At 46.4% G+C, this 24,642-nt stretch overlaps 1 protein-coding gene across 5 annotated transcripts in view; it reads left to right on the top strand.

Annotated features, from left to right (window-relative positions):
* SLC8A1 (solute carrier family 8 member A1) overlaps nucleotides 1-24,642 on the top strand; it is a 138,007-nt gene that overhangs the window by 86,622 nt on the left and 26,743 nt on the right. For 3 of the 5 annotated variants that reach the window (XR_003397953.1, XM_026844277.1, XM_026844276.1), the window contains exon 3: nucleotides 23,072-23,178. Coding sequence is in view for 2 of the 5 variants with exons in the window: in XM_026844277.1 (XP_026700078.1) it covers nucleotides 23,072-23,178 (107 nt within the window). In the remaining 3 variants the exon portion in view is untranslated. Of the gene's footprint in view, nucleotides 1-23,071; nucleotides 23,179-23,514; nucleotides 23,619-24,642 lie in introns of all 5 variants that reach the window. The other 2 variants (XR_003397955.1, XR_003397954.1) reach the window with 1 other exon arrangement.

The following is a 24,642-nucleotide window of genomic DNA, read 5'->3' as shown; positions in this document are numbered from 1 at the left end:
GGTGGGGGGGTGCGCCTATGTGCCTCTGTGTGTGCGTGCACGAGCCAGTGCCTATTAAATATACATGGCCCTGCTATTTGTGGGACACCATATGTGTACCAGGAAAGTAACTGGGCTGACTTGTGACTTGCTCTGCCTCTTAGGAAATGCAGAGGAACCGGTGCCTATACCTAGATCCTGTGTGAATTCGACGTAAGTCTGTATTATCTTCAGCTTTAAAACCAGCCTCCCTCTGATATTTTTTCATGGCACAGCTGTTTCAGTTGGGAAACAATGGTATTTTCTGGCCCTGGGAAAAGCTGTGATCTTCCCCCATGCCCAAGCATGCTGCCTAGCGCAAGGACATGGTGCAGGACCCTCTCTGCTCTTGAGCTGGAGATTGGTTTTGTTCGCTGTTTTTCTGGCAGGGCCCATAGCACATACATTGTCATCCACTTGGAATACACTGTAGGCATTTTTGTCTGGGTTTCTGGGAGCTTGGAAGCACACTTTTCTGCCCATCTGCTAGGATTTTGACATGAAGCTGTTTATTTGAGGTGTAGAAATGGAAATCTCATCTTCACAAGTCACCCTGGAACTTTCCTCCAAAGATCAGTGAAAGCAATCATTAATATGGGGCATCATTTACAGATCTGTGCAGAATAATCCTCGAGGCTCTCTGGCAGCTATGAACTAGAAAACAATAAAGCCTATTACTAGAGGGTTCTTTTTTTATTTAAAAAAAAAAAAAGAAAAAAAAAAAAAGAAAGGTGGCAGCAAATTAAAAATCTCTCTCAGCAAATGCATGCAGTACAGTTCCAAATTCCTAATGTTGGGTTGTTTGTTTTTTTTTCCTTTTTCCATGGCCTAACATCTTCCCTGAGCAGCGCCAGTAAAATTAGAGATTTTTGCTAATGTGCTCGGCGAAGGTTCCTCTGGGGAAACAGAGCAACCGTAAACAAATGTTCACCTCCTCAGACGGCTCCCAAGTCCAGGGCTGCAGCAGCTGCACCTGGGCACCTTGGCTCAGCCAAACAGATGAGCCCCATGCCCACCGAGCTGGGACTCACCCTGGCTTTCCCTGTGGTGCCATCCTCTGAGCGCTTCTGGAGGCTCATTCTCTGCTTGCTGCCTAGGTTTTCCTGATTCATTTTGAAATGCAGTCAAAACATACTGAAAACTGCAAGGGAGGCAAATTTGACTTTATTGTGTGGCCTCACAGCCCCTTTCTCCAGATCTGATCCAGATCCCCATGCATTTTGCTGCACACAATGGTAACATCAGCTGGGTCTTTGAGACTGTGCTACCACAGGTGTTCTTCTGGCAGCTTCTGGTCTGCCAGGCTCAGGGTGGAGACTGCAGGTTCATGGCCAGAAACCTTAACTGTGCTTGAGCCCTGCTACAGCTATTGGGGTTAGGGTTTAAATCAACCTTAAACACTTCAATAACTTTAAAAATGCGAGCTCTGGTGAGAAAATAGAACCACAACTATGTGTGGCTACTAGAGGATCCCTACCTGGCTGTAATAAAAAAATATGCTGGTGGACACTTAGGCAAACTGATATTCAGTCCAAAAATAGATATGTGATGGGCTGAATAGGTGTGATGAATGATAATGGGCTGCATCCCCAGTGTGTTTGAAACAGGGTCTTTGAATGGGGCCTCCTGCTGAGATTTCATTCTTTGAAAGCACTAACATCCCCACAACAGCACCTATCCATGCTTGAAGGAAAAAAAAGCTAATGAGTTTCAGAGAGGAAGAGGGGCAGAGTACAAAAGGCTGCCTTTATTTCCTGGTTGGTTGTTTTGATCGTTTTGTTTTCTTCCTATTACACTTTGCTACAGTTCCTTGAATCCTGACAGTGTCTTTGAAACACTTCTTGAAAGCGTTTCTTTTTCTCTTAACACTGTACTACCATCACCAGCATGGCTTTCTGGAACCAAAGGCAATTGAAGCTATATTTATCTCTCTCTCTTTGCCTCCTGAGCTTTGCACTGCAAGGGCTCTCTGCAGAGCTGTTGCTCCTCTCCTGCCCTCCTTCCACCCAACAGCTCCTAGTGTTGTTCGATACAACACCATCCCTGTGCATCCCACCAGGCCCAAGCTAGAGAGAAACTCCTGAGCACAATACTAAGGTGTGTTTCTACCTCTTTGTGCTTTAAATACTTCTTTAAAGTCTTCTGGTTTTAAACTGCCCTTCCCAGGAGCAGCATTTTTTTTCTGTAGCATCACTCTATCTGCAGCCTCACTCCATCTGCAGCCAGCCAACACAATGATCAGGTTGGAGCATGGTCCTGAACCAAGCCAAGCGCTTTGGCCCAGAGTTAAACTCCAGCCATGTGTCTCTGACTTTCCCCAGCAGCCCTGGCTCACTAAGTCAAGCTCAGGATATCCAAAAAAGGAGAATCATCGCCTGCAGATCCCAGGCTGAGTACAAGGGGGCAGGTGTAGATGCCCCAGCAAACTTCAGTGTTTACCTAGCCCAGGCCGATGAGGAGGACTACCAAAATTACTGTGAAGAGCCTGTCATCCTCACAGCAAGCAGGAGTCCATGTGCTCAGAGACACGCATAGCTCAGAGGCCAACAGCAAGGAGGAGGAGGAGAGGCATGTGCATGGGATTTCCCCAGGCTCTGTGGCGAGCCCTGCCATGGTCACCCAGGCCAGCTAGCTTCCCCATCCCAGCCAGAGCTTACAGCTCCCCAGCAGCTCCCAGGCACAGGGAAAGCCCTAATGAGGGCACAGCCTGTGCAAAGGCAGATTTGGCACTGGGAGAGGATGGAGCATTTCCAGAGCAGATTAAATCTTCCAAGACCTTGAGCTGACAGTTCGAAGAAAGCCTACACATTTTTCAAGTTTTTAGAGTCTTAGAACTTGGTCTAATTTAAGCAAATTTTTATGGGATTGGCACATCCTAAGCACTGGAGAGATCCTTCTGCTCAGTTTCATCCTTTGCAGCAAAGCATAAGGAAGAGAGAATTACTCAATATGGTGTTTGGGAAAAATAATAAGCAAACCTTTTTTTTCCCAAAGCCGAGTCTTCATGACGAAGATGATGGATCTTTTCATAACTCTCTCAGCAGTGGCCATTCTACATGGAAAGTTTCAGTCTGAATGGCTAAACTCTGGAAAAGTATCAAACAACTGAAATGCTAAAACAGCAGAAAGTCATGGGCAAGTTTAAGGACAGGTGGTTTGACATTCTTTGTCTTTTACTCAAAGCCCTGAGGGCATCAGACATCGGGATGACCATGTGTAACATATGAGAATCAGCTGGAGAAATGACATCTGGGAAATCTTCTCTCTTGCTGTCTTAACTAAGGATTGCAGAGGGATAGAAACCAGCTCCTAGGCCCTGGGGTTTGTGTGGGAATTGTCACTTCCACGTAACATCAACAGTTCCCAGCATAACAGCAACACGCAGGTCGACCTGGGGCAGTGCCTGTGCAGCCCCTGACATTGAGTGTGTAACCTGTGGGGCTTGAGAAAGCCCTGTCTTTGTAAACAATCTGGTGGGCTTTGGCTTCTGATCAATGTCACAGAAGCAAATCCAGCATGTGTATGTCCATGGGGCTCTGCAGTAGGATTTTCCATCCAGCATTCTATACATCCACCAAGCCTCCAAGCTTATAGACGGGCACTGGAGCTGCTGAACTGGCCACAAAGGGGAGTAATTTTTAGTCCCACATACAGCTGGATTTAGTTTGCTCCCACAGGGAGGTGTCCTCTGATGGCCTGAACATGCGAAGACGGGTTTAGGCTGAGGGCACCAGATTCTGCATCCTGCTGCCACGATTGCCATAAATGGGCCTGACACACAGCTGAGGCCTCGGTGGGCAAGGACTTTTCTGTATTGAAATTTTCAAATGGTCCTTGTCATTTTCACCCAGGTGCATGTAACCTGAAATGTGGACTTTTTTCCCCCAGGCAGAGGAGAAGAGCTGATGGCCAAGGCTGAACACATTGCAGGGACCCTGCCAAACTTGAAAGGCAGCAAGACGTCACAAAGCACACTCATGTTTCTCTCGGCCATTCAGTTCCTCTTATTTTTGCTTTGTTTAAACAATCTCCTTGGTAACTGGAGACAGAAACAGAATTTTTTCATCCTCCTAGGATTGGTTTCCTGCCTATCTAGGGACTGGGAGAGATCCTTAGCAAATATGTTTGCTTTTGTGCTCCAACCACAGACTTTAACCCCATGTATCACTGGGGATTTTAGGAGAGTTGGTATCTCTTTCAAAGGGTTTTTATATAGAGTCTCAGTTGAGAGGGCTGTATTTCACAGTTGAATTTATTCAACAGTAAACAGATGGCATGTCAGTCATGCAGTGTGAACAGTGGCTCTTGAAATTGCCCACGTGCTCTTGGAACTCGAGTGTGTCCAGCAGGAGGGAAGCTCCACTGGAGTGGTCCCTGTGAGGATTTTGCAGCCACTGGAGTGACAAAACGCATCAGCAGGGATGGAGGAACAGCTCCTTGCTGAAGCAGCACCCTCCACCCACACACCACAGCCCTGCACATCTTACAGTGCCTGCCACTGCCAGGTCACAGCAGCCTGAGGACATGAGGGTCCTCTGCTCTTCTCGGGGTAGTTTCAGAAAGGTCCCTGTGAGGGGATGGACATTAATTACTGACAGCTACTAAAAACCTGGAGGTGTTTAAAAAGGCAGGGAAAAAAATCCCATCTTAGCTCTCAGCTGGCACACTTTTTTCCTCTGCCCTTTGGAGAGGCAACTCAATGGAAAGGAAAGGAGAAAGAAAAAAATAAAACAGCTTCCAAACTGTCTGAAGACCCGGCTACGTTTCCAGCCAGGGGAGGTAAAATCAGCTCCTGTGCTTACTGTCTCATACTAAAACCAAGTGATGTCCAGAGACACAAATTTCAGAGGCAAACCAGCTTTCCCCATTGCTCTGCCCTGTTCGGAGCCAAGCCCTGGGGCCAAGTTTGTCCCTTCCCTGTAAATGTCTTGCTGGGCTCAGGGCAGAAAGGAATCCTGCTGGTGGTGCTCAACCCCAGTACACACTCTTCCTTGGCCAGAGACATCCCCAAAGGATGGAGACAGCAGTGTGAAAACACCAAACAGCACCTTTATGCAGAATTTAGAGTTGAAATTTTGGGGTCATTTGTTGACTTAATGCTCTCAGACATTGTCACTGTTTAAGGCAGCATTGTCACAGCAGCAGCTCCTCTCTGGGGGTGGCTGGGGAGTACTTGAGAGAGCCTGTGCTGAGTTTGCTGGCCTTACCACTGGGTAGCTGTGCATTGCCTTCCTTGGAGGGCTTGCGTTGTGGCATAGCAATGGCATTGCGTGGCACTGGAGTGTAACTCACAGATTGAGTTATGGTCTTCAGAAATGAGCATCCCTGATGACTCAAGCCTACATAGTGACAGCATTTCATATGCTGGTATCCACAGGCCTCGTATCTTTTATACTGTCAAGTAAACCCTGATACTGGTCCAGCATGGGTGACTTGGCAAAGGAAGTCTAGACCAGAAGTGAACTCTGCAGCCAGTCATTTAAATTGCTAAAATGTGAGCATTGCACTTGAAACTCCCTTGACAGGAGATTACTTACAACTTCTTCTAGCAGAAGTTCAATATGACACTTAGCAACAAGCTGATAAAAGATCAAAAGGCCATATCTTAGGAGTCCATTATCATCAGCAGGGCCCCGTGGGGAGAGCAGGTAGGATGCCTGCTGTGTGCTGCACTTGTGTCTCATTCCATGCGGTGGGTTATGAGGAGGGTGAATAATTTGAATTCCCTGAGAGCCTGCTTCACCCCCACAGGGCATCCCACTCAAGTTGTTTGAGACATACTCAAGTTGTTTGAGACATCCTCTCTACATACAGTTTGTTTATGAGCTCCATGGCTCAAACAACCAGAGTCAGAGGGGTGTCTTCAAGGTTGTCCTCTAGGTCAGTGGAGTGTTTTCAATGTCATATTTTAGGGTGGTGATACGAACATAGTGGACAGCAAGAGAAAAGAGAAGAAATAGAAGCAAGTAATCATACATCAGATAATAGCTATGCCAATTATCAAGAACAAAAATGCAACCAATAAATTTATTACAATTTTTGGTAACCACTTCCCCCACCCTGTGAGTCCCCAGGACTGCAGGAGGCAGGCGAACCAAGATCCAGAGAACCAATCCTTTGGCTGGAGTGACTGGAATATTCTGGCAGTACAATCAGCAATTTCTTTCATTTTGGCTCATGTTTTCTCTACAGAAGTACTGGTATTATGGATAGTTACCTAACATTCTCCATCACTTAAATTTAACATACCACATATCCCTTCTCTTTTAATAATATCATATCTAAAGCTAAACAATTTTGAAGTGTCATCTTTGATACTTTTTAGACTTATAAATTCAGTTCTCCTGAAGCATACCTTGTCTAGTTACTTAGAAGGTGTCCTTGCCAGGTGGTGTTTTCTAGAACAAATTGATGTCATGTCATGATTACAGATGGAGTAAAGACATTTTCCATTAGAACATCCCCATGCTAGTCCCATGGGAGACAGGTATATACTAGTTTTACAAGTCCAGGTATCATAATCCAGAAAATATACTTCAGGTTTTGCAGTGAGTGGCAGGCTCTTCAAAGGGTAGTGTGTATGGGGGTATACTGCAATTATAACTGTTATAACCTTCAGTTTTATTATAAATTTTATTACACAGCCTATCGTGATATTTATATCCACTAGAACAATAACTCCAACAAGTACACATGTCCCTTATCAGAACCCTTACTCTCTCCAAGACCCAGGTTTCTAGGGGGTCTCCTGGGTCAGTATTACAATCAAGAACTTTAACACATGTGAACAGATCAGACCAGCTATGTTCTGGGGGATTTGCATATTTAGACTGGAGAAGGGCAATGCATATCCCTTGGTTAGTTCTGTTCTACATTTTAAATTATTACTAAAACAGAAATTATAATTGATAAACCAATACTAAAAATATAACATTGACAGTATTCATTGGGGTCCAACATTCTTTCACTGGGATGGATTCGTTTGAAGGACGATGGATCTAGTGTTCTTCCTGTAAAAGAAAAGGGAAAGCTTGGTTCTTTCAAACTGGCTTTAAAAGGAAGGTGTTATCCATCTAGTATTAATTTTGTGGTCTTTTCCACTGGCATCGGTAGCCACCCAGGTACAAAGGTTCAGTGAGGTTTCAAAGTTAATGGAAATACCCCTGCTGTGGGTAGGTCTACTAGCACAGGTTGCCCCAAATAACATGGGATTTGTTTGGAACCCATCATTTTTTCTATTCCTGGGAGAAGACTCAGGAGTTTCAGGCAGAAGGCAATAAGCCTAGGGTATCTGTTCACCCCCCATCGACTATTGACCTTTGTCACAGCATCCTTCAGGCATCCTGGCCAGCCAGGATCATGTGGCCTTAGGGCATACTTTAAGATCCTGTTAGTTCTTTCCACTATCCCATTTGCTTGGAGATAGTAGGGAGTGTGGAATGTCCACTGTATCCCTTTATTTGTTGCCCATTCTTGGACCATTCCAGCAATGAAGTGGCTGCCATTGTACTGATTTGGTCTTGGGTAGAACACTGAACCAAATTTTCAACCCTTTTACCATATTTTCTCCAGTAGCCCATGTTACAGCTTTGGTCTGGGCAAGTCCAGACACTGTATCTACTCCTACTAACGCATACTGCTTTCCCTCCCATCTCCTAAAGGGTCCTATATAGTTCACCTGCCAGGTTTCCTATAGCGCTTTCCCATCTCAGAAGTGGAGTGGAGGATTTTGCAAAGGATGTTTCTCCAGCCAAATGTGACATAAGCTATAAGCAGAAACTATGGTACTGCACATCTTTTTAGTGATGGGCCATCCTCTACTCCCAGCCTCTTTTAGGAGGTCTTTAATCCCTGAGTGTCCACGTTTGACACTCCAATAGGTGTTCCCATTTTTCTACCTCTCTTTGTATCGCTAACACAGCCAAACAGGTAAGTGAGTCTGCTTGGTTGTTCAAAATGTGTGCTGGGTGGTTCCCTCCCTGATGGGTAGTGACCCATCCTATTAAGATAGATCTTTTCCTAGATGCTTGTAGGGTATCTTCCCACTTCTCCTTTTGCCAGATAGGTACTCAGTTTACGTCCTGGTTTTTCTCCCAAAAGGGGAGCCACTCAGTGTACCCTTCAAACACAGCATATGAATCTGTGCAGATATGTATAGAGTCCATGTTATCCCTTTCTCTTGTAACCAGACTCCAGACTGCCACCAACTCTCCCACCTGTGCACTACCCCTCACCCTCTGTTATAATTTGTTCTCCGGAATTGACACACAGCGCTACTGCTCCATATTTCCGTACTTTACTTTCCCTTTTTGATGAGGCATCCATAAACCATACATTCTTTAATCAGGGCTCATAGGAAGGAGCTTCTTTTATATAGGGAGTATGAGCTTCCTTTTCCAGGGAAACAGATGATTTGTCCTGCATTTGAAGCACCTTGGGGGCCCCTTCTGTCACTTGGTATATGTGACTGTAATGTTCTAACTGAGCATACCATTTTCTAATTATTTCCCACTGCATTACTCCCACAGGAGGTGGGTCACCCATGAAGACAGGTTTTAGAACTTTAAAGGGTCCTTGCAGGATTATGGATTGCTTCCATATGATTTTTTCCAACTTCTTGTAGGGCTAGGGGTATCAGAAATAGGGCCTGATATACTCCTGCCTCAAACACTAACAACTTTAGGGCCTCGTAAAGGGTCCAATCCCAAGCAGCTTGTTAAGTAGTAGGTCATGAAGGGGATGAGCTGCAATAGGGAAATCTGGAATCTGTTTTCATCAGAAAGTCAACAATCGTAAAGCATGTTGCAATTCCTTTTTATGGTCTGGGACTTTTACCAGTTCCAAGGCAAGCAGGATTTCAGGAGGTATGCACACTATGCCACCTTTCCACCATACGCCTAGACATTTCACCCCAGGGGCAGGTAAGTGTATTTTCTCAGCAGGGAATTAGAGGCCAAATTTTTCCATATGGGTAATGATGTTTCTTTCAGCTTCCCCCACTGCAGTAACATTGGTCCCCCTTATCAGTACATCATCGATGCACTGGTATGTTTTTCCTCCCTCTTCAGGAAGAGGGGCTTCCGCTAGTACCTGGGCTAGGGCATGGTGTGCCAAAGTAGGTCGTTTGTAGCCTTGTGTGAAGTGAGTAAAGGTATCCCAGGTAAATGTAAGTCTGTCTCTATTGCTCTCTTGTAGGGGCACCATGAAAAACATGTCTTTAACATCAGTAGTTGCTAAAATAGCATAAGACTGTTCTTGGATAATGGAGACTAGCTCTGCTATGGTAGGGACAGCTGCTGTTAGTGGGCAAGTGCCTATAATAAAGTGTTGAGTCAACTGTTAAACACCATCTTTCATTTGCCTTACGCACTGGCCATGCTGGGGAATTATAAGGGGAGTGGGTTTGTATAATTACTCCCTGCTCTTGCAACTCCTTTATCACTGGAGTAATTCCCTCTCTGGCTCTTAATGGTAAGGGGTAAGGCTTTACATTTACTATTTTAGATGGGGGAAGTGCTGGGACTGCTTGTAGCAGTCATATGGAGGTGATGATGGGAGATCCAAATTTCCATCTTCTCCCACTCAGGTCATTCCACCCCCTTCCTTTTAATACATCAAGTCCTAGAATGTTCACTGTATACAGGCCAACAACCATAACTACCCAAATGGGACTGTCTTCTTTGGGCAACCAGCAGTTCACTGTAGCTGTGTTTTGGAGCAGGGACTTCCCAAACACGACAGTAACCCATATTCACTTTTTATCTGTTACAATACTGTGGCAGGCTGCCACGTCAGCACATAAAGCTGACATATGCACTCCAGTATCTACTAAAAAGATAACCAGTATTCTTCGGGGCCCTGTGGGGAAAGGAATCCTGATTTGTGGTGAGCCATCTTTCATAAGTCCACAAGCCATCCCCCAGCTCACCTAGTAGGGATGGCAAAATGAGTTTCCTGGCTTAACTCCAGACCCCTGGTGTTCTAGTAGGGAAGCAGAGCTGGGGCTGGGGGGGGGAGGTGGGGGGGAGCAGTGTGGAAAGAGAAGTAGAGTTTGGGGCATTTTCTTCTTGTCTAAAAGTCTTATCTGGGCCCTTCCACATTTTTACTAATAATGGTAGATTAATAAGAGGTAGCCCATCCATAAGCTCTCTAGGTATTTCTTTCTTTTTCCCAAAGTTGGTTCCCTGTTATCCATGACCCTTGGATTTTTCCGGGAGGCAGACATTGTCAAATTCCATTCTCCTAACTGTGGCTTTGTTCCCCCTCCCCAAGATTCCTACACTGCAGCGGTAATTTATCAGCTCCTGCACAATCTCTCCCCAAGTGAGGAGATTCCACTGGAGAGGGTTGTGTTTGGTTTCTTCCTGTTGTTCACATTTCCACCAAGCGCTCCTGGATCGGGGGAATGACACCCCTAGACAGTCTTGAATTTGTATAGCATATAGTTGAAGGGAGTCAAGGAGACCCTTTATCAGAGGTTTCATTCAATTCGGGTCAACATCGAGGCGGGGGGTGGGGGTGGTGGGGTACTAAACACCTGTCACACACAAGCTGAAGAAAAGCCACTTTCTGCTCACTTCCAGTAATTTGGTCCAGCCCCAGCATGGGGATGGTTTCCAGGTGTTCCTGCTCCAGTGGATCCAGCCCTCTGGCCCAGTATGCCACCATCTGAGTTAAGGACCAGAGACCCTAGTATCTGGGCCAGTTAGAAACACACCTGGACCCCAATATCCTCTCTTCACTGAGTTTAATTCTGTCTCCCCCTGTGAGTGAGACCCTCCACACATACTCAGTCTCTGTTTATCTAGGGAGCCTACTGTATTTTTCCTGCAGTTTTGCCAGTTCAGTTGCATTACAGGGTATTTCTTTTGTTATGATTTTTGGCACAGCATCAGCTTCCCCATTATACTGAAATTCTGTTTTCATCAGTGGGCACAGTTGAGGATTGATTCTCTCATTTTCATGTTTTATCTGCTCCATCTCCCCCCAGGGGTCACGGCCAGCTACTTCTCCGTTAATTGTTTTGCACTCCTTAGATAAACTAGAGTGCCCACAGTCACTGTCACAATCCCCTTATCGTGCTTCTGATAATTCCAAGCACAACTCTCCATCCCAACAAAAGCGTTTTGCAACTGACTTTGTAAACTGTTCATGGTTAACTCCACTTGCAGCTGCTTTTTCCACTCAGCTTCTAATTCTGCTTTGTAAACTGTTAACTAGCTCTTGTAGAGATTCATTCGCCTCTTGCTCAGCCTGTTTCACTATGCATTTATCTCTTTGTGCTATCAGTGCTGCTCCCAAACCACCACAAACCACAGCTTTTACTTTTCCAGTCTCCACCTGTTCTCTTTCACCAAATCTTTTATTCGCTTTGCAACAGTGAATAGGGGATTGCCAGTTCTCCTCTGCCCAGTCTCTCCCTCTGGGAGTTGGGCAAGATTTATATGTTTTCAACAGCTCCAGCAAAGGGGAGCAGTCCCGATCAGGATGAACCTGGGAAACCATAATCATCTGCTGGAGGATTCAGACTCAGCCAGTTTTATGTCCTCTCTTCTCTAACTCAGTGGATACCCCTTCTACATTCTTCTCACTGACTAACTTGTAAAGTGCCACTTCCGACACCAAAATATTGTCTGGTCCCATACTGTGGGTTACGAGGAGGGTGAATCTTTTGAATTCCCCAAGAGCGTGCGTGCTGGTAGAAGAGCCGGTCTCTGCTCAGCAGAGCCACAGGGTGGCCAAGTCACGACAATGACTCAGAGGAACAATTGTGCTGGTGACTTTATTAACTGACCACTTTAGTAAGTGAATGGAGATAGTTCGGCAACAGTCAACTGATAACTGTCAGGGGAATGAATAGAGGCATTTTGGGATGAGACTGTTTTCCTAATAACCTGTCAATGATCAACCAATCGCAACTCAATTCCTACAAAACTTATACACACGAATATATGCAAGAAAGAGAGAGAGCAGAAAGAGGAAAGAGAAAAGAGAGGAGGAGGGGATAGGAAAACGGGAATCACCACCCTTGGATCCCACATTGTCGCAGAGTAGACAGCTTGGTCCATAGGTGGTTGGTCATCAAAGACACATGTAGGGTGTTGCCTTTATCTAGTCTTTCTTACGCATGTGCAAAAGGTTGTTCCAGAAGGTTCTCACTTTCTCTGTCTTGTATCTGCTCAGTTAGGCAAGTTCTGTCTCTGGGCAACAACAGGAAGGAGAGGGAGAGAAACGGCCTATTGCCCCACCTCTGCAGAGCTCGCTCTGCTTCTCCCCCACAGGGCATCCCACTCGTGTTTCAGACATCCTCTTTGATGACCAGTTTCTTGTTTATGAACAGTTTGTGACAGCTTGCAAATAACAGAACTCATCTGCACACATGCACACCCCGTGTGTTGAGGCAGATGTCATTTTGTTCAGCAGTTTGACTGCAACTTATGTGCATGCACACATGTTTTGCTAAATTGTCGCAGAAGCTGTTGAGAGCACCAGGGCTTGTCGGTGTAAGCAGCGCAGCACAAAATGGTTCAGTCACAGATACTTTCTGAGACTTGAAATCAGTCACTTGCATTGCTAGGCAAAGGATAATAAACATAGGGATGGTGATGCGCTTTTATGCAACACCATCAGGAGGTCTTGATTCTGCATTTGGGTCACTGCTCCAAGAGTTTTGGGAGAATGGGTCTTGAAAAGAGGGGACTGATCTTTGGGGCCAGCTAGCAAATAACAGGAGTGAGATGCATCCCTGACCGAACATGGAGTTAAAATGAAGCTGGATACTGCTCCTGAAAGGGAGCCTGCACATTCAGTATTGACGTTTGCCCTTTGAATTTCTGTGGCATGCCCTCTGCTGTTGCTGAGCATCCCCTCATCTTCTCCTTTTCCCATTGCTTTTCCAGCAGCTCTACCTGTCAGCAGCCCTGGCAGAGTGACAGGGCACAATCAAGGCCTCTTGACCAGTGTCTTCCCAAACAACAAGGGAAATTCTCCCTTGCCCTGAAACCCAGGCAAGTGGGATTTGAAATGTGCCTTCCCTGGCAGGGAAGCATTGCTATGGTTGACAGAGAATTGTTCTGCATTGGTGGCGCTGGAGCAGCTGATGCACAGAAGATATATTTTGGGCTTCCTTGAATCCTGGTTCCTGATTCTGAAGCCATGCTATTAGACATGGCCCTGTTATTTTTCATGGTCCCCACTGTTTTGTTTAGTTAGCTTTAACTCATCAAAGTTTGCTAAATGTTTACAGGGCTGCAGAAATGTCCTCTCTGCTGGCAGTTCCTCATTGAAATTCATTCTGGGGAATGCCAAAGCTGTTTCAATAAGAATGATGTCTCCTGTTTGAAGAGCATTGTCATGGCAACTGTGACAGGTGCACACAAGGAAGAGAAACTTGTATTTATTTGAAAGGTTAGAGCAATCATTGTCGTAACCTGGCTGTAAAGAAAAGCCGCATGCGTATTTGGATGTGTAAAGAAGCAAGAAGCACTTGCATGAGTTTCCAGTTGATTTCCTTGAGGAAAAGATGTATGAGGACAGAGGGATAGGGGTTTGACCCAGACATCCTGTCCCACCCAAACCCCTTCATGATTTTATTTCTCAGCTCAGCACACATCTCTTCCGTGCAACACACCACCCCAATCACCCAGCTCCCTGTGAACCAGGGCAAATCTTGCAACAGAGCATGTTGAAACATTGGAGCCAAGTTTCTATTGCCTTCATTACCTTCCTGCATTACCCACAGACCTGACTGACCAGTCAGACACGAGGAGAAAATCCCAGAGAGGCTGAATGGGAAGTGCCAGATTTTGGCTCTGAACCCTGCAGGCTTAGAAATAGGATTTGCAGGGTTTTATACCGAGCAAGGATGTTGGGCTGGGCTGAGCCCTGGGCAGTCAATCCCTCGCTTGCATCGTGGTCTGAATTTTTAGGAACAAATGGCAGTTTTCAGCTGGCACGGGCATAGTTGTGCAAAGCCAGGGGAGAAGTTATTTCTGCTCTGTCAGCTTTCCCAGGCTCTTAAGCAATTGCTGCTGGGGGTGTTTTTGATTGAATTTACATCAAATGTGTTTCTCCTCCTAGTCATTGTCACTTGCATTGCACTGTCTGTGCATGCTGTCTGTAGAGATCCAGATACTGATCTAGATGGAGTCCCTTCTGTTTGATCCCCCAGTTATCCTACACCCAGCAGGCACTCTGGAAGCTTTAAGGACTGTGGATCACCATCACTAGATGTGCATGGCAATGGGATTGGGAAAGAACAGCAAAGCACTGTTTTGTCCTGGTGTTACTGCATCCAGAGCCATGGGAAGGGGGAGGCTACATCTTCAGCTGTCCTGGGGCAGCAAAACATTTAAGCTCAGGCCCTGTTTGGGGGCAGATCAAGAGAGTGCCATGCGTCTTTGCTTAGCTGGCCCCTTGCAAGATGTGACATTGGTAGACAAATGAAGAATTGCATTAGCCAGAATGCAAAATTCACAGCCAGATCAGAGCAAACATTGAAGATTCCCCAGAATAGCATTTTTGGTCTGAAGAATCCTGCCCAATATGGTCTTCCTAAGAGGAGAGTCAAACAGCATTCAGCCTAGCGTGTGAAATCATTTTATCTGGCAATCATCACTCCTGAAAAGTGTTTTCTGAGGTACTGAGCATTAGCTGTGCCCTGTCATCTCCCACCTATTCAAGCAGCAACAGCTTTCAGTCCTCCTGTCTCTGGCAACCACTTCTCATGTATCTCTGCAAGGCCAGGGAAGAGCAGGCTGGATCCTTTTCCAGGATTTTCCTGGTAGTGATGCTGTGGAGCAGGGCAGTGTTATCTATTTGAGCCATATGTTGTCATTTAAACTCAATGCATCCTGAGGCTAGGGGAGCATTTGGTTTATGCAGCTGTGGAAATGACAACACAGCTCTGTGGTCTTAAAAAGATTCATTCAGCAAGCCTTGGAGAAAGAGGTGGAAGACAACCAAGAAAATAAGAGCAGTCAGATGAATTTTGGCTCCAGAGGTGGAGGGAGGATAGAGGGACTGTTTCCCCCTCCCTTTATTTGCAGTGTCCAGGCTGGTATGCTCAATCACCATTTTGGTAGGTATTGGACTGTGCAGCCCCATGCAGACCTGAGCTCCTAGACCAGCAAACCAAGCTGCCACATCGGATCAGCTCATGTCCATGCTTCCCAAAGCATTTGTCAGGTTCACCTTCAGGCAAGTTTTCCTTTGCTTTCCATGTCATCTTTGCAGCACACTGCAGGCAAAATTTTCATTAAGTACAGACATTTCATGTCAGCAAGGCTTGGTTTGACAAAGGACCCTGCATGGGTGATTCATGGGATGTCTTACAAAGATGAGATCCCGTAAGCAGGGACAGAAACCCTAATGAACACTTTCCTGTCAGAGACCACTGGGTAACAGCTAAAATCATGTGTGACACAAGGTCATTCACATAATCTGGCCCATTTCTGCACATCCTCTGTCCCTTTGGAAGGTATATCCCTACGCTGGTGAGCAGGCATCCCACTGCCCTCTCATGTGTCCCCGGCCAGGCACACGTCCCCTGCGGCTTGGACAAATGCCTCCACCACAGAGCTGGGTGTCTCTCTGCATTGCAAGGCTGTCACTTCCTCACTGTTGGGTGCAATTGTGTTGTCAACTGGTGGAATAAAAGTCTGATCTGCTCTTTTTTCTTCCCAGAAACAAGACAACTTCCCTTTTCAAGTAGCTGTCAAAAATCTGAGCAATGAAGCTTCTAAGTGCATAAAAGCACTCCCTGGTGCCCCAGTCGGAAGAGTTGTGTGCTGCACAGACAGACAGACGCAGGAGCAGCTAGGTCTTTGCATATATAACAGCCCCTGCAGCCTCCAGGGAGTCTCACCAAGCAGATAAGGACAGCCAGAAAGATGGAGAGCAAGGCGTAGTAAAGGCAGGGATGTGGAGAGAAAGAGCTGCCTTGCAGCAACCTTGGTGGTTTGCTCCAACTGTGCCTTGGGGTCTGGCCCAGGCTGCTCTCTGTGACCACGGCCAATTTTCATGGCTCTAGTCACTGACCCTGGTGGTGCACAGCCCTGATAATGATTTGAGACCTTTCTGCCCCATGGCACTTGGTACCCTATAGCATTCTGCTTGCCCTCCTGCACAGGCACTGCCTGGTGCCCAGTGCTTACACAAGCTGCACGAGGCAGGGAGTCTCCCAAGCCACGTGCCCATCTCTCATGGCAAGATTTAACTTCAGCTCATTAAGTGACTGCTTACTGTATGAGATCAATGTGGCAGCTTTCTGCAGAAGTCTGAGAGTTCATGCTGGAAAGGGCAGCACTAATGGGTGTGGCTTTGAAATGTCATCTCCAGAATGTGCATCCCTCATGGCTATTCTCTTGCCATAACCGCTGATACTCTGGATGGGAAGTGTTTGACAGCTGGGGGCTCAGAGCTGGCAGCACCAGGCTTAGGCAACAGGATTCCGCTGCCAACTGCCTACCATGGATGTTGTAACTATGAATATGCAGTTGGAAGTCCTCCACACTATTCATGTAGTTCTCCTGGGTGATCTGTGGAAGCTGGATGGGTTGCAAGCTGCATAAGCACATTTTTCCCTCTGTTGATTCAGGAAGGAGTGTCTGTGTGTCCAGGCAGTGACAGCATGCCATGTTCTCATGGGCAAGCTTGTTACTGACTGCTACAGTGGTTGGTTGGTTGTGTGTTTAGAGATTATAATCTTCCTGGTCGACTGGAGACATCATTACTGGCTATGTGCAGTACTTCTTAGCTATTCCAGCTCCAGTTCATGGGTGAACTGGGCATAATGATGGTTTTTTAGCTGCAAGATCTCTGCTCTACGTGCACAGCAGGGTTAAGGTGGGCAAGATCTCTGGATTGGAAGGTGTCTAGAAGGTCTCTAGTCTAACCTTCTCTCAGAGGGCCAACGCCAAAGCTAAAGCAAGTTGGTCAGACAAGCTTTGAACATCTCTGAGGATGGAGGTAGCTGGCCTCATTCTCTCACTCAAAAAAAAAAAAAAAAAAAGAAAGCAGTGTTAAAAAGCCATGACTACAGTTCTGAAAGAGAACTAAGTATGCATTGTGCAGCAGTGAAAACTTCATTCACCATGCTGAATCTGAGCAGCAGTAGGAAGTGAGCGCTGGACTTGACACATCTCTGCTCCTGAAGATCTGGTCCTGTCAAGAAGTGCTCTGGAGGTTGTCCTCTGTCCCCCAGCATGTCCAGGCTGGATGTCTCTGGAGCTGATTGCTCTTGCCCTGGAAACAGCAAGCTCCCTTGATACTTGCAATGCTGGTTGCTTGTCCAAGTCATGAGAGGGGTTTCTGTCATTTCACGTAACTAAGTGGTACAGTGTAGATGGGGAATCACAGGATTTTTGCAAATATATTGAGGATTTCCTCTGGTGCACCATGACTGTGCAGATATTCAGGTTTAAAATGAATGCAAAGCTCCCTGTCACCAGTCATTCCTAGTGCCATCTAATGCCACAAGAGAGAAAAGGCTAGTGGAGCTAGGACAGCTGGGAGTCCCAGCTCCTTACACCTCTGCCCAGTGCTGTGTTCATCTTCACACGTGCCCATGGTCAAAAAGATACTTGTAGAGAAGTATTCCCTTTTTCATCTCCGTTCTGCTGCTGTCACCCTGTGGTAGACTGTGCTAACTTGTTACATATGTGCCTTTTCCTGCACATGCATGAGATTTCTTACAGGGTATCTTCCCCAGCTGGCATTTTTCTCTAAGCATTAGCTCTCTTCTGGCCCTTCCTTTGCCATTGTACAAAGCCAGTTTGCCCATTGACGGGGGACTTTCAGCCCTGTCCTGCTGGGGTCACTTGCAGGCAGACATGTGGGGGCTGGGAGAGCATCACATGGAAATACTGTTTATATGCCCATGCTGCTCTTATATCCTCATACTCTAAGGTGCTCTTGGCAGTTGTCAGAAGAAGCAGCTGTGCTGGATAGCCTTTGGGTCCGATCATGTGTAGCAGTTCTTCCCTTGGTGCTCCATCCTTAGAGCATCACCAGCCAAGAAGACTTTTCCATGGGCTATTGTAACTAAGGGTTGTGTGAGCATGCTCTGTTAAAAGACCTTTACAGTTTGAATCAAATAGCATGATTTGAAATTAAAACTAAATCCTGATGGAGAGCATCGGGCTTGGTGCGTGGGCAGAGATTTGTATGCCATGTTCACAAAGATACCATCCTTCTCTTGTTGCTGCTGAAGAAGAGCTGGAGCTGCAATTCTGCAAGATTTGTTTTATTCTTTGATTTGTGGTAGATGGAAATGAGATGAAACTCATTCCTTCAGTAATTATCTTAGCTACAGACTCAGGTAAGAGCAATTTCTGCTGCAGAAATGCACAGTTGGATGCGCCATGGATGCCTTCAGCCTTCATACCAGAGCAGAGCTCTTAAGCTCAGGTGAAATGGACTCAACACCAATGGAATGAGAACTCCAGCAGCAGCAGTGGCTTGCTGTGAACTTGCCCCATGGTGTCACCGGGGTCCTTGCAGCAGACAGGGAGGAAGGCAGGAGGTATGCCAAGCCTGGTGGTTTAGGCCAACACACGATCTGGCTCAGCAGAGGGATCTCTAGCCCCATGCACCCTAATCTGTTAGAGAGACACTCCAGAAATTGCCCTTTCCCACCTGCAGTGTGACCAAGGGACACAGCAGGAAAAAAATATTCCAGCTTTTTCAAGGGCTGTAGTGTTGCACACTCAGGGCATCTTGAGTGGCTTAAATACCCAGCTCCCTGGGGAGAGTTTATTAGATTATGGCAGAAACACCATTTTCATCCTGTTATAGATGCATAGGCCAAACCAGAAAATAACTTTTATGAATTTATTGAAATGAGAACAAACAGAACAAAAAAAGGTTCGGTATGCCGGGGAGCAGGGGGGGGTTTCCGCTCCGCTCCAACGGACCAAGGACGCCACATGGATGGATGCGTGTCGACCAAGTGTAAACAAACCCACCACTCTTTATAGTCTTTCTAATACATATTCATAAGATGGGTGTGTTTTAGTCCGCACAAGAGCAGTGGAGTTTCTTGAATCTTCTCAGCTTTTCTGGCATTGTTGGGCAGGGGGGTTTGTTGTTTTTCCACTCCTTTTCTCTCTAAAACGAGAGTCCTTCTGACTGGGGGTTTTCCAGTACTTTTCCACATTCACAATAACTGTCCATATGAGTCTGTATTTACTTGATAAAAAAACCCGCTCCAAACCATTTTAACAATAAAACTACAATAAATCTCTTTTAACTTATGTACATAGCAAAACATCGGCATCTCATATTGAAGTCATCATATTTTTAACATGAATCATCACCATATTCTTCACCATCCCCAAATCAAGCTGATTCTAGATCTCTTTGAGGATTTGAGGGACAGCTTGGAAACACCATCTAGATTGACCCCAGATTTGCATGAGGTGAAAAAAATGTGTAATGGTTTAGAGACTGCTTTAATCTACTGTTTCAATCGTCTGTTTTTTCACCCTGTCTCGTGGATTTGGGACTCCCGGCTTCTGGATCTGCAGTGAATCAGCAGTGGCAGTTTCAGAGTTCCTTTTGTTTTCTGTTTACACAAGCACTACCATGTCTTGTGCTGAAAGAGCCCCTGAGCCACAAGAGACAGAGACTTTAAATGCAAATTTCAGCACGTACTTGCACTGTCAGGACTTTGGGTCTCATCATACTTCATCACACTATGTCCAGCTGGGGAAACCAAGAGACAGATGTCTCGGCTGCTGAGCTCAGCACCGCAGCCCACATCACTCCATGAGCCTGCCAGGAGCTCCTGCTCTGCCTCATTCACACCATGTACTGTAATGCAAGAAGATCAGCTGCGCCCTGTACCTCTGAAAAAGGCTTGCAAAACTGAACACTGAATGCAGCAGAAGTGCAGGACTAGGTGAGATCACCAGGAACATGGGCTGCAATCCACAGCTTCCGTGGTCAGCCCCATGGTAGCTCCTTGCTGCTTGCATCATCACAGACTGTACTATCCAGCAAATCTCTGCCTGGGAAAGCAGAGACTGTGTCAGAGGATCCAGCAAGAGCAGGGTGTCATCAGTGCACATCCTAAATTACTGTAGAAAGCAGTACGTACTCTAACACAGGCTAAATCAGCAGTTGCCTGATCCTCTCCTTTTCCATTAATTGAACGCTGCCACATGGCCACATCCATGCAGGACTCTTCAGCAAAACTTTGCAGCAGGCAAAAGGCAGTGCAATGGAGATCAGGCATGCTCTAAGGATAGCCTATATTATTTTCACAGACTTGCCATTTCTCAAACAGATGTGATCTCAAACACCATTAGGAGGAAATCCTTTTCTCCAGGATTGCAGTCTCATCCCAGGGACAAATTTGCCTCAGCAATTCTTGCTGATTGGAGATTCATCCAGAGAGCTGACTTGCCGTTTGTTCTTCCCACTCTTTTTCCCAACAGCCGTGTACAGCAGAAAAAGCAGCAGTGCACATGTTTACCCAACACAGGAGCACTTGCTCGAACCCTAGAAAGATCACTTGGAAAATCGCGTAAGAGCAGCACCTGCTGGCAGTGGCAGTTTAAGCCCCAAGGCTGCATTATTCAAGGAAGTCCTATTAGTGTTGGGTCTCAGCATCAGGAACAGCTTTTTTAATTGGCACCCAAGTTTCTTTTCTTTTTGTGAGAGAGAATTATTTTGTGAGGCATTGAGGGATGCCACACAGGGCAAGCCAGAGCACACCCATAGAAAGTTTACATATTGATACTTCTGCTGCCCTCAGAATTGATGAAGGCAGCTTTTTTAATTAACTTTCCTCAGAAAGGCTTTTTTTTCATACATGGGGGCAGGGTGCATTGTACATTTTAATGGGAGTTGTCAGTAAAATTATTGATTTTGGTAGTAATGTTTTTGAAATTGTACCATTGTGTTAATTCTGTCGGGTCCTCTTTTGATAGCTTAGCTGACAGCATTTTTGCATACTTCATTAGTTTTTTAATACACAATAATTTCCTCTAACTCATCAATGCCAAGCAAGATCAGCTGCATGCTTGTTAACTTGTTTTCCTGTGTACAAACCTGTTGCAGCAATAATTATAAACAGAACAAATTATTACAGATTTTCATTATAAAATACAATTACACTGAGGCGTGCTGCATTGTTACACTTTTCACAGCCATCATTTGCTCTTGAGTAAATGGTTTCATTATAATCATGAAGGGCAAACTTAATACACCTCTGACTCATACCAATCAGCACAAGAAATCATCCTGGCCATTCCTCCAAGTGCTTGGGGATGTTTGCTCTGAATGAGAATAAAACGTTGACTCTGCTGCCAAATACTTGTCAGCTTAACAGAGGGACTCTGGGTGGCAGTACAGACGTGCAAGGAGGGGAGAAAGTCAGAAACTACAGAAGCGTGGCCTGAATTTCACTCCCCTGGAGTGTGGCTTTCTTCCATGGTTATGGGGTTTCAGTGCTGGGACCTGCCAGGATCCTCCTTGATCATGTAGTAGAGCAGCCTCGGGGCTACTCCAGCTTGTGCTGGCTGCCCGTGGAAAGCTCAGAGGAGCTGGGGATGGGGCAAGAAGTGTTTATTTGAAGGACAGGACAGACAGGCTTGGGCAGAAGAAGAGCAACTGGGAAACTTGTTTAAGCAAGAGCATTCACAGGAGGGCAGTGCTGTCAAGCATGGGGAAAAAGCAAGCCCAGCCAGGAGGTCAGCAGCAAGCAGAGGGCTGCAGACAGTCACTGCATTCCCTTTTTATTTATTCTTGTTATTGCCTTCTTATTTCTTGTCTGGGACAATGTCAGAGCCAGGAGAAGGTCCTGTCCCAGCAGCAATGCCACACACACATGACAGTGAACAGGGTCCTCCAGACAGGGGCTGCTGGATTTCTGCTACCCATCTTGTCTTTGCAAGGGCTTTGCACTGTAGGAAAGACCACAGTAGTCCCCCACCATGCACTAGTCCCTTGTACCCCAGGGGTCTGGTCACCTTCTGGTGAGCAGCTTTCATCTGGGTGTTTCTGAGCTTCTTACATGAGTCCCTGAAAAGAGCTGGAAGCTCTTTCACACTATTTTTTTCCCTGGTAAAGCAATTCATTCACTCACTCAATTTTCACTCTTTTTGGTGGCCCAAAGAGCAGTTCTCTCTACTGTTGGCCACAGCCTCTTGCGCAGCTTTCATCCTTCGTGATGTGTGCTTTGTGGCTGTGCTCTGAGCAGGGGCTCTACCTTTGGGCCTGCCCTGCTGGTGCCGCAGAGGCAAATTCAGCAACCCCAGGCCATGTGAGAAGACAGACTCACTGCACAGCTCTCAAACAGGAAAGATTCAAACATTCAGGGCTTGGGGAAGGATGACTGCTTGCAAAAGAAAATTAAAAAATCAGATCTCACCATCAGTGAAGCTTTCCTTCACCCTGCCCTAACCAGAAAGACCATCTTTCTTTTATGTCCCTCCACAGAAAAAGCCCTAACTCCATCACCCCTTTTGAGCTCATAAATTGGAGCCTCCAAAGCCCAAACTAAGCATCTGATCATGATGTCATGCATGGATCTGCTGTGCCTGGTGAGACAGAGCATCTTCTGTGTGCAGGGGCTGGTTTAAGCAGTTCACCATGCTTTCAGGGACTTGGTCAATGCTGGTTCCCAGTGCTCATGCCTCCAAGAGCCTGTGTGGTGTGTGCAAGCTGTCAAGGAGCTGTTCTCTACCCTGGATTTTTGGAAAGGGATGTGTCTTGCTGACCCCGGGCCAAGGCAACTCTGGATGCAGGCTGGTCCAGGCTGTGTCATGTCCAGCTGTGGCCTCTAGCCATGCTGGGGAGAAGAATGACACCCTGTGTGTTGTGTTGCTGGTGCTCTGATCCTGTGGTCTGTGCTCATCCTGAGGCAAGCTCGGCCTATTGGCTCCTGCCCTTTGCTTTCAGCTATGCTGCACCTCTAGCCTATGCTACCAAACCCACTGTTTTCTGTCCACAGCTCCCCTTGTCCTGCCATTTCCACTCTTTCTCTCCCTGTCTCCCCTCTTCCCTTCCCCCCCCTTACTCTTGAATCTCTATTTCTTCTCTGTTCCAGCAAAACGATATCAATCAAGGTGATAGATGATGAGGAGTATGAGAAAAACAAGACCTTCTACCTAGAGATCGGGGAGCCCCGGCTGGTGGAGATGAGTGAGAAGAAAGGTGGGGGACGTGCTCCGGGGCTGAGCCCAGCCTGTGTGTCCCTGTCTGGCTCACTCATGCCTGGCACTTGCAACACCAAGCTCACATCCCCAGTGCCTATGGAAAAGGGCAGGAGCGAGGATACTTCTCATTCCCCCTGAACTTAGCCCTTCCCCAGCCCACCAAGGTCCAACCCTGGCTGGGTGGTCCTGCCCTTCCCCATATGCCCCAGGAGGGATGTGTAGCCACTTCCCCCCCCTGCCCCAACCATCTCCGAACCACAGCACCTAGGCGGACATGAACTGCATGCATGTGTGATGCCAATCATGTGTTTGCCTTTGTCTTGTGTTCCCACAGGAAATTCATTACCCTTAGAGTACTTGACCGTGAGGAGTATGAGAAAGAGTGCAGTTTCTTCCTTGTGCTTGGGGACCCGGTGTGGCTACGACGAGGAGTGAAAGGTGTGAGAGTAAAACCAGACCAGCTCTGGAGACGCTGCCGTCCGCTTTCTCTGTGTCTCCCTACTCTCACACTCCTTTCTCCTCGCACTTTGGCTCCTGGCCATTTTGCCCTCCTTCCTTTGAAGCTTGGCCACTGCACCTTTTTGCTCTGTTTTCTTTACTCTTTCATTTCAGAAGGACTCTGTCTCACTCATGAGGGCCTCCTGGGAGCAAGGCACGCTCCTAAGACAGCCCCAGAGCACCTGGGCAGGGGATGATGAGCATTGCCAATGCCCGGAGACATTTTGTGAGTGCTGCCATGCCACATCTCAACTACACCTTGATTAAATTGAGTAGAAAATTCAGTCTTGAGAAGTAAAAAGGCAACGCTACATCATTTTTATCAGAAGACAAAATAACCATTGCTTGAAATAAAATGCATGGCCAAAGCAGTAATTTTAGCCTTTCACTAGGATATGAAAATAGCTGAGAACGACAGCACAAGCAGGTAATACCATAAGGTACAATCAGTCTAGGAGAAATCAGGTTATACTCGAATCAAGTTTCATGGCACTGCACTGGATAATAGCTCCTCATAGAAATAATAAAAACAATTTCCTCTTTTGTCACATTTCTAAACCAACTGTAAACCTTCCCAAAAAGACAGAGTTCTCTTATTTTTCTATGCATTTTTTTCTGATAGGAAATTAAGGGAAAGTAAATGGCAACAGCTAATTCTGCTCACTATTGGTGCCTGAGCAAGAAGCAGTTTTAGAGTTACTTAAGATGATTAGTTGCCCTACAACAGACCCTTATTAAAGCCTTTGTAAAAAATTGGCAGCAGCATTTGGTCTGTCTGCCTTGGAGCTGCTTTCTAATTTCTGGGACATAAGCAGGCATGGGGTTGTGATATATTATTTGTTGAGGGCAGAGAGGGCCCGCAGTGATCTGCACACTGAGTGGGGACATGCTGCTGTATTTCAGGCTAAAAACACATCCAGCAGCGATGCCACGTTCCCCTTCAGCACAGGTGCTATCTAGGTCA

Source organism: Athene cunicularia (assembly GCF_003259725.1).
Source record: "Athene cunicularia isolate RWA chromosome 3 unlocalized genomic scaffold, athCun1 chr3_part1, whole genome shotgun sequence".
NCBI classification, from domain to species: domain Eukaryota; kingdom Metazoa; phylum Chordata; class Aves; order Strigiformes; family Strigidae; genus Athene; species Athene cunicularia.
This window is presented reverse-complemented; position numbering and strand designations above follow the sequence as displayed.